At 30.2% G+C, this 9,810-nt stretch overlaps 1 protein-coding gene across 1 annotated transcript; it reads left to right on the top strand.

The window, feature by feature from the left end:
- The first annotated feature begins 3,751 nt into the window (after positions 1-3,751).
- Positions 3,752-9,603, top strand: LOC113373447 (sodium channel protein Nach-like). Its single transcript, XM_026613742.1, has 13 exons — positions 3,752-3,769; positions 3,859-4,077; positions 5,598-5,704; positions 5,773-5,923; positions 5,986-6,146; positions 6,205-6,319; positions 7,376-7,540; positions 7,620-7,731; positions 7,797-7,868; positions 8,875-9,031; positions 9,112-9,218; positions 9,411-9,551; positions 9,596-9,603. The coding sequence occupies exons 1-13, from the start codon at positions 3,752-3,754 to the stop codon at positions 9,601-9,603; spliced, it is 1,533 nt and encodes a 510-aa protein (XP_026469527.1).
- The last annotated feature ends 207 nt before the right edge of the window (positions 9,604-9,810 follow it).

Below are 9,810 nucleotides of genomic sequence, written 5' to 3' on the forward strand. Positions count from 1 at the left end.
CAGTTTTTTTCACGTTATTCTAGCCCACAAGACAGTTCGAACGACGTCTAATTGAAGCTTCTACGTGCCCGGGAAGTGTGTGAAAAATTAAAAAAACTAACTAATTTTTCGTCCCATTTTTGGGCATTTTTACTCGTGAAATCTTTAAGCGCCTATAACTTTTGAACAAATCATCATAGGACATTGATGTTCCCAGATGAAATATTCTAAATCAAAAAGATCTTTAACCCAGTATAAGAGTTTTTAAAATACCTCTCACCGTTCGCGAGATATAGCCCAAAAACTGTTTTAAATTTTCATGTTTGAAACAGTTAAATGCCCATATCTCGGAAAATATTCAAAATAGGGTCATGATGTGTATGAATGAAATATGCGCATTTAAAATATGTATCTGCAGGTGCAAAAATTTTTATGATACCTCTAACCGTTCCCGAGATATTCGCTAAAAACCATTCGCTCCTTTTTACATATTAAAAAGCGTTTTTCTCGAAAACTATTTGAAGTGCGAACGAAATTTTTTAATAGCATTTTCCTTATGTTATAAGGTATCAACGTTGTGAAAATCATCAAAATCGGAAACAAAAAATTTTCATCCAAAATCGGAATCCAAAACGTGATGCTAGCATCATGCTATAAATTCAGTTTTTCCTTATTTATTCGGCAACCGTTGAGAATATTAAAATGCAGTTTTTTTCACGTTATTCTAGCCCACAAGACAGTTCGAACGACGTCTAATTGAAGCTTCTACGTGCCCGGGAAGTGTGTGAAAAATTAAAAAAACTAACTAATTTTTCGTCCATTTTTTGGGCATTTTTACTCGTGAAATCTTTAAGCGCCTATAACTTTTGAACAAATCATCATAGGACATTGATGTTCCCAGATGAAATATTCTAAATCAAAAGATCTTTAACCCAGTATAAGAGTTTTTAAAATACCTCTCACCGTTCGCGAGATATAGCCCAAAAACTGTTTTAAATTTTCATGTTTGAAACAGTTAAATGCCCATATCTCGGAAAATATTCAAAATAGGGTCATGATGTGTATGAATGAAATATGCGCATTTAAAATATGTATCTGCAGGTGCAAAAATTTTTATGATACCTCTAACCGTTCCCGAGATATTCGCTAAAAACCATTCGCTCCTTTTTTACATATTAAAAAAGCGTTTTTCTCGAAAACTATTTGAAGTGCGAACGAAATTTTTTAATAGCATTTTCCTTATGTTATAAGGTATCAACGTTGTGAAAATCATCAAAATCGGAAACAAAAAATTTTCATCCAAAATCGGAATCCAAAACGTGATGCTAGCATCATGCTATAAATTCAGTTTTTCCTTATTTATTCGGCAACCGTTGAGAATATTAAAATGCAGTTTTTTTCACGTTATTCTAGCCCACAAGACAGTTCGAACGACGTCTAATTGAAGCTTCTACGTGCCCGGGAAGTGTGTGAAAAATTAAAAAAACTAACTAATTTTTCGTCCATTTTTTGGGCATTTTTACTCGTGAAATCTTTAAGCGCCTATAACTTTTGAACAAATCATCATAGGACATTGATGTTCCCAGATGAAATATTCTAAATCAAAAGATCTTTAACCCAGTATAAGAGTTTTTAAAATACCTCTCACCGTTCGCGAGATATAGCCCAAAAACTGTTTTAAATTTTCATGTTTGAAACAGTTAAATGCCCATATCTCGGAAAATATTCAAAATAGGGTCATGATGTGTATGAATGAAATATGCGCATTTAAAATATGTATCTGCAGGTGCAAAAATTTTTATGATACCTCTAACCGTTCCCGAGATATTCGCTAAAAACCATTCTGGTACATTTATACATACGCATTTGGCACTTCGAAAATATTATTTAGATGTTTTCGAGTATCAGGAGCACACGCGCACTCTCGATAGGATGGCTGTGAGAGCGTTTCTCGTTTGTTTACATTAGTATATATTATAACGTCATTCTCATTTGTTCCTTGCGGATGTCCAGTTTACTTTCATCTTACAAATATATGTTGTAGAGGACTATTATTAAAGTACCAATATGTTAAATATATCAGATCCTAAATTGAAGTAAGTTAGTAATAAGTTTAGTTATCATTAAATAAAAAATCGATAAAGATATATGTCAGAATCATTTCATAGCTATTCAACGCAAGTATATAGGTATTAAAAATATATTAAGTATTAAAAGAATATTACAAAAAATACATCTCTGTTGTTAAAATTATAATTATTATGGCTATCCATCGATATCCAAATGGCAACTATTATTTTTCCAGCGAATAGTAAAAACAATTATAATTATTTTTTCTATGTAACTACTATTCAATTCTGCATCATTCACAGTTTTCTCAATTTAATTCTCTTTCTATGTAAATATTTATTATAATACTTGCAATTTTTCGATATCATGATAAAATTGTCACTAAAATGTAAAATTATTGCAATTTCAGTCAAGTCATAAATAGTGCACAGAAAAGAAAATATATGTTTTGCAAAACTAATATCGATTCAAAAAATAATAATTGCTATTTTACCTATTCTCCATGGAAAACCACAATAATTATAATTTGTGAAATTCTATGTGTAAACATTGCTCACAGATATATATTTTTCAATATACTTTTAATATATGAAAAATAATAAAATCTAAATTTGGTTTAAGTCTTTCATATATTGAAATATATTAGTCAGAACTTATATGGCGAATGAAAATAATCAATAATAATAATTATTGTTTTATTCGGCGCGTTAAATTTTTTATTATGACTAATGAATATACTTATATACAAGATATAAATAAATTTTGGTTTTTTATAAATATTTCCATACTTATATACAGAATTTGTCGAAACGCGCGAAAACGACGAGCCTTATGCTTGCTCGTCGCTCTTGCAAAGCGACTTTATATGGGTGTTCTTATACCGGCAGCTTAAGTTTTTCCAACTTATCTCCCAAAGTTCCACTTAGATTTAAATGAATTTTTGAATAGTAAAAGAAAAATGTACAGGCTTTCGAATGATGCTAATATAAAAGTAGTCAACGAAGCTGCACTGGTAAATGAAAAATCATTTTCACCTTTTCAAGCACTAACAAATAATTTTTTCACATTATTTGTTATGAACAACATGGACAAGATCAATACAAATAGTATGACGTTAACAGTTTTTCGATATCTCTCATATTTCCGACAAAAAGTGAGTTTGAAAAAAGGGGCCACTTTCACATGATTTCACTGATATCTCGGCCAAATGATGAGCTACGGATTTGAAAATTGGTATTTCAAATTTTCTCGAAAATGCCTATAAAATGGCATCAAAATTATTTAAATACCAGGGTGGGGCCAATTCTGTATGGAAACACGCCCAGACCCTTTATATCCATTAGCTGTTAAAGAACTAAAGTTTTCTTTTTTACTTCTTTTACCTTCGAACTATTTTCTGCCTTTTAAAAGCAAATGGGATTTATTTTGCAATTAAACATTGCTACACTTTTAATTGATTAAGTAATTCAGACAACTAATTATCGAAGTGTGTAATTAGTAATAGACTTAGACTTTTAATTAAAAGGGTATAAGGGCACCTAATTACTTAGAATTGATTCAAAGAAACACTCTTGAAAATCAATTCAGTCGTGCATGTCTAACGATAAAGAATATTAATAAAAATTTTATTATAAATTAAAGGTTTTTTTTGGCATAAAATAAACAATTTGTAAATATTGGCTCTGGAGTAAAGTACAGTTCAATGGATTGTTTGATACAGGTAATAATATTAATAAATATTCATCTCTCTCCTGAACTATTCCGATCAATATGGTATAAATATGAGGTTTTTATTTTTTACCCCCAAAGACTGCCAAAGAATTTTCAGAAAATTGTACGGTGCACGGCCTCAAGCATGTGGTGACCGAAGGGGATGGGCAAAAGAGATCTTCTGGTAAAATTTGCCCAAATTTTTACCATATTGGAGGCTCTTTATGGATGTTCACCTGTGCAGTTGCAGGTGCAATGTTTGTCTTTATGAGCATTCTGATCTGGAGGCGATTTGATGGCAGTCCCACGGTTGTTACGGTAATTGAAAAAAATAGAAAAATTATTTACTTCAAATTTTATAGAATCATGCATGGAAAAAGTCGAGAAAAACAGTATTTTTTTTAGTTAGAAAAGCTGACATATTAGCAAACCATTTTCCAATTTTTAACTTCCCGAAGGAGAAGTTTATGTTTTCATAAAAAAATCCGATTCGCTAATTTTATGTTTTCTCGACGTTTCAAGCCGAATGGGACCAATTTTGGAAAAAGTATGTGTGTGTGTGTGTGTGTGCACAGATTTTTTGCCGTAAATCGACGTTTTCTCAAAAACGGCTGCACCGATTTTAAAAATTTAAAAGCCACTCGATGTATCGCCATGAGGACTAGCGTTACTGAATTTTGTGTGACGATTGGCCAAGCCGTTTCTTTGTAAATAGCAAAAAAGTGAAAAATTTTTCGTCCACGTTTAAGCCTGCAATTCTGAATCGATTTTGAAAATTCAAAAACCATTCGATAGATATTGGTTGGGAATCGTGCTGATTAGTTTTTGATAAAGATCGACCGAGCCGTTTTTTTGTAATAAAGTTTTATAAAAAAAAATTCAATTTTTATGATTTTTTTTTGACGTAGTTATCATAGAGTTCTAGATCATACTAAAATATTACGGCCCTACGACAAGCCGTTTAATTTTGAAAATTCTTTAAAGTTTGCAAAAATTAGTATCGTTTTTTGGCATTTGTCAAAATTAGACCTTTGATCGACGTTTTCTCAAAAACGCCTGAATAGATTTCAGAAATTTAAAAGCCATTTGATGTATCTCAATGAGGACTATCGTTTCTCAGTTTTGTGAGACGGTCCGCCAAGCCGTTTCTTTGTAATTTGAAAAAAAGTGTTAAACCTTTCGTCGACATTTAAGCTCATACTACCAAACCTATTTTAAAAAATCAAAAACTGTTCGAAAGATATTAGTTGGGAATGGTACTGATTAATTTTAGGTAAAAATCTACCGAGCCGTTTTTTTGTAATTAACTGTTGGAAAAAAAATTAAGCTGATTTTTATAGAATTTTTTTTAGCGATATATACCATGGTCTTATTGCGGCCTTACGACAAGTAATTTAATTTTAAAAATTCATCAAAGTTTGAGAAAATGAGTAGTTTTTTTGACGTTTGTTAAAATTAAAATTAGACAATTTACTTGGTATAACGATAGAGCACTTGATCTTAATGAACATACTAAACCATTAAAGTTCTATGGAATTTGGTTCAATTATAAAAATTATTCATTTTTGAAAATTTGCTTTTAGAAAATACTCCGAGTTAACGTATCCGTTCGTTTTCAAATATGTGTAATAAATCCACTCGGAATACTTTTAATCACTCATAAATTAATTTATTTTTTATTGATTAAGTCGATTATTTAAACATATCGGGAAGTTCATGTAACTTGCCTCAAGGCAAAATACCAATACCAACTAGTTTAGTTAGAAAAGCTGACATATTAGCAAACCATTTTCCTATTTTTAATGTTATTATTTTTCTATTTTTATTTCTATTTCTAGATAGAATCAATGAACTATCCAATTTGGAACTTCACATTTCCAGCAGTAACATTATGCAATGTTAACAAAGTATACGCACCACATACCCAAAATATTACAGAACTTCTGTAAGTTCACAAATTTTTCACAAAAAATTAAAAAATAATAATTATGACTAAAATAAAATTAATTTTAGATTGAATCTTGGCGAAAAGAAAGAAACCATTAATGATTTTTTCAGTAAATTAACTGCTCTTATACATCACGAAATCGTTAGCGAGGAAAATATTAAAATTTATAAAATCCTGGAAAAACTGGGATACGGGGTTGATAAACTTATGATGGAGGTAATAATATAATTGATTTAATATTTATGTAAACCAGAATTTTCAAAAATTATTTTTTTCAGTTAGCCCAGCCTTGTGAAACTATGCTCAGAAATTGTTTCTGGTTGGATTCTGAGCAGCCTTGCAACGAATTATTTCGTATGACAAGATCCATCGAAGGATATTGCTGTTCCTTCAATTATCACGCCTTATATTCCAAATTAGATATACAACAAGAAAAAAAGTACACAAAATACAATACTTGAAAAAAAACATTTACTGATACTAATTATATTTTATAGATATTTTATGGAAGAAAATGCCACAGGTGCAGGTCCTTCTATGGGCATCAGAGTTATTGCTGATGCTGAACCTCAACATTATGTTTCGACCATAAAAGCTTTTGCTGCAATCCAGGTAAAATAATATTTTTTTTGAAGTTATAGTAATGGGCCGAAAATCGAAAATGAATATTTTTGCATTTCTCGACGTTTTGAAGGTTTCTGAACATTTGTGTGTGTGTTTTGTATGTCCGCATTTTTCCGTCCACGTTTCCGGGCGCACGGATCAACGGATTTGAATGGTTTAAAAAACATTCGATTCCTATCAATAGCGAGATGTGCTGATTAGTTTTTGGCAAAGAAAGGTCAAGCCGTTACGGAGATATGGAGCAAAGAGTGCAGAAAATAGAAATCGAGTTTTTGAGAGAACGGAGCATCCGATTTGTATGATCCAAAAAACATTCAGTTCGTAATGAGTTATTAGTTTATTAGGTTTAGGTTATTAGTTTTTGGCAAAGGTAGGCCCAGCGGTTTCGGAGATACAGAGCTAAATGTTAAAAAATGGCCGTTTTTGAGAGAACTAATCGTCCGATTTAATTGATTCAAAGAACTTTCTGCTTGTCTTAACAAAATAATTGCTTTTGGAAAAAAATGTGTTTCTAATTTTTTTTTCAAAAAATTATTTTTGAAATTTTAGATTCAAAATTCAAAAAATTACCCAGGCTAAGCACAGTCTAAGCGCCACTCTGGTACAAATGTTTACCCAAGTGCGTTTAGACTGTACGTATATCTACTGGACCACTTTTCCAATTTTGTGAAAAAAACTATTGAAAATGTGAAAATGCCGCCAACATAAGCACAGTATAAGTGAAAATGTCGCACAGAATTATTTGCAAATGCGTTTAGACTGTGACTATACGGGAGCACTTTTTCAATTTTGTGTAAATTAGGCAACTATTTTTTTTTGAAATTGAATTCGAAATGAAATGACGATTGTTAATGTTCTGCAGATAAATTGATTTATGATTTACATTTGATTTGCTCAGATATAACAAGATAGCAAAAATAATGAAAGTTACAGTATTTGTAATAATACATATATTTGAAAACATTTAATATTCCTCGAACCAATTTGCCTTAAGGCACGATGCTATACACCACTAGTTATGATCAATATTAATCAAATCTCCAGGCAATGATTCATGATACCCATGCATATCCTGATATGTCTTCAAGTATTGTAAATATGCAACCAAATCAGGATGTGAGTATCCTGGTGCAACCAACTTTGTTAGCAAGTGCACCAGAAGTGCGATCTATGCCACCAGATCAAAGGAGGTGCTGGTATCCCCACGAGGTAAAAATTTATTTAAAATAATTATAAAAAATATTGCATTAATTAAATTAATATCTAATATTTAATATTTAATATTTAGCATGTTTCAAGGCTGTCCAATAAGTACAACTTTGATAATTGTGTAACAGAGTGTCGAGTCGATACAATTTTAAGATTGTGCGATTGCATACCTTTTTATTATCCAGATATAGGTTTGTTTAGACAATTTTGGTAATTAATAAAATTACTATTTTATAAACAATTCTGACTATTTCAGACATTCCTATAAATGGTGTTCAGAGAAGAACTTGTGATTTAACCGATGCACATTGTTTGAAAGTAAATGCTCGTAAGTATTTGTTAGGCACAACTAGTGTGAAATTTTCAAAAAAATGAATTTTCAATTTTTCCTTATTTCGACAGGTTATACCTTTTAAAATTTTAAATCGATATCTTAAATAGTTTTTGAGTCACAGTCAGTTAAAAAGTGTATATATAGTATATAATACAACGATTATTTTATCTTTAAACGCGTTTTTCTCGAAACAGCATTTTCCGAATTTGCTGCAGTAATTACTCAAAAACCAATGATCCGATCACTATCAATTTTTTTACATGTTCTATATATAGTTCTCCGTAAAATGAAATATCGATTTTTTGATCGGACCAAAAATCGAATTTTGGAAGTCCAAAAACGACCAAAATTTTGGGTAAAATTCGACTTTTTTTAAAAAAAAACGCCGTCATTTTGTCAATTTTTGATTTTTTTTTCTTTATCGTAGTTCATTTTACAGACAATATTATCTAGTTTAACGAGATTTTTTTTTCAAATTTCATCCACGTAAAAGGCCGGAATCATTGCAGCAGTGAAAGGCCTCATTTTTGTCGCGCCGTTGGAGATCGACGATAACTTAAATAATATTTAATTTTTTTCTATAAAAATTTTACTATGTATTCTTAAAACATGTATAAATATATTCCTAAAATTTTGAAATGATTGATAAAGTAGTTTATGTAATATAAATTCCCAAATATCACCTTTTTCTTAGGCGGTTACACTAGTTGTGCCCTTAATTTGCCGAAAAAAATAGTTTTTTCCCCAAGAATTTTTTTTTAATATTATGTTATCTCGACGAATTGAACATAGCTATTAAATCCGATTATTTAACAATATTGATATTTATCCATTACCCGAGAGACAATGTTCTCTTCTTGCTCCTACAGTTTCCAAAAACCCGCTTTCAAACTTTAAAATAAAAATTTACAACAAATGTATGATTCGCAATGATAACATAATTATACAAAACTTGAAAATTTGATCTGAAACAAAATTTAATGAGTCCTTTATCCTCTAGGTGAAATTTCTGGCCTACAATTAACACCAATAACATCAGATGATATCAATATTGAAAATTCGTGTGATTGTCGCCAAGCTTGTAATCAACGTTCTTACCAAATAAAAGTTGATAAAGGGATCAGACAAGAAAAAATACCAGTTCCTGTTCAATTATTGTAAAATCGTGTTATAAATAATAATAAAATAGTTATAATTAATAATAAAATAAAGATGGTCACTGATGTTTTATTTGCAGTGATACCAGAAATCTAACGAATTTAACAGAATTTAATCTGTATTTCAAGGAATTATCTTTTGTGAAGTATAGGAGAGATCCTTTCATGACATGGGATAGCTTATTAGGTAAAAATATTTCAAAAAAAATATGCAAGGGTTATAGTCTTTCAGTACTGTTTAGGCTATAGCTTTTGCATGGTTTTTTATACAAAACAGAACGAAAAAAAGTGTTCAAATTAGTTGGCGCAATTTTTGTTGAACCAAATTAATTTTTTGCCATCAAAATTGTTCTAGTAATTTTTATTTTTTTATTTTTAGCTTCCGTTGGAGGAATTTTTGGCTTATGTCTAGGAGGATCTGTAATAAGTCTTGTGGAATTAGTGTACTACTTCACGATGCGATTTTTTTACAACTGGAAACGTTCGAATAAAAACCTACAAAATAATCAACAAATATTTTGTAATAATATTGATAGAAATAACATGTTTTATTATAACAACCAGATTTATAATGAACATCGAAAAAGCTGTCCTAATCGTCTGCAAAAAATTAAGCGCTCGAGAAAATATAAATGGTCAAAATCAATAGTAAGAGATATACCGGAAAATGTATTTTTTAATGATGCAGTTTTACAAGATTTAAGAATATATTCACCAGAAAAGTAGTATTAAATTATTTGAGTAAGAAAAAAATATGTAGAATGTAATTTGATTCAAAA

Source organism: Ctenocephalides felis, unplaced genomic scaffold (assembly GCF_003426905.1).
Source record: "Ctenocephalides felis isolate EL2017-DRISC unplaced genomic scaffold, ASM342690v1 CF-g0.4_SCAFFOLD_01604, whole genome shotgun sequence".
In the NCBI taxonomy this organism is placed as follows: Eukaryota; Metazoa; Arthropoda; class Insecta; order Siphonaptera; family Pulicidae; genus Ctenocephalides; species Ctenocephalides felis.

Excerpts from the sequence above, each read along its gene's own strand:
- LOC113373447 (XM_026613742.1), top strand. Across the intron at positions 5,705-5,772 it reads CAAAATATTACAGAACTTCT|ATTGAATCTTGGCGAAAAGA; the intron begins GTAAGTTCACAA and ends AATTAATTTTAG. Across the intron at positions 6,147-6,204 it reads GATATACAACAAGAAAAAAA|ATATTTTATGGAAGAAAATG; the intron begins GTACACAAAATA and ends TATATTTTATAG.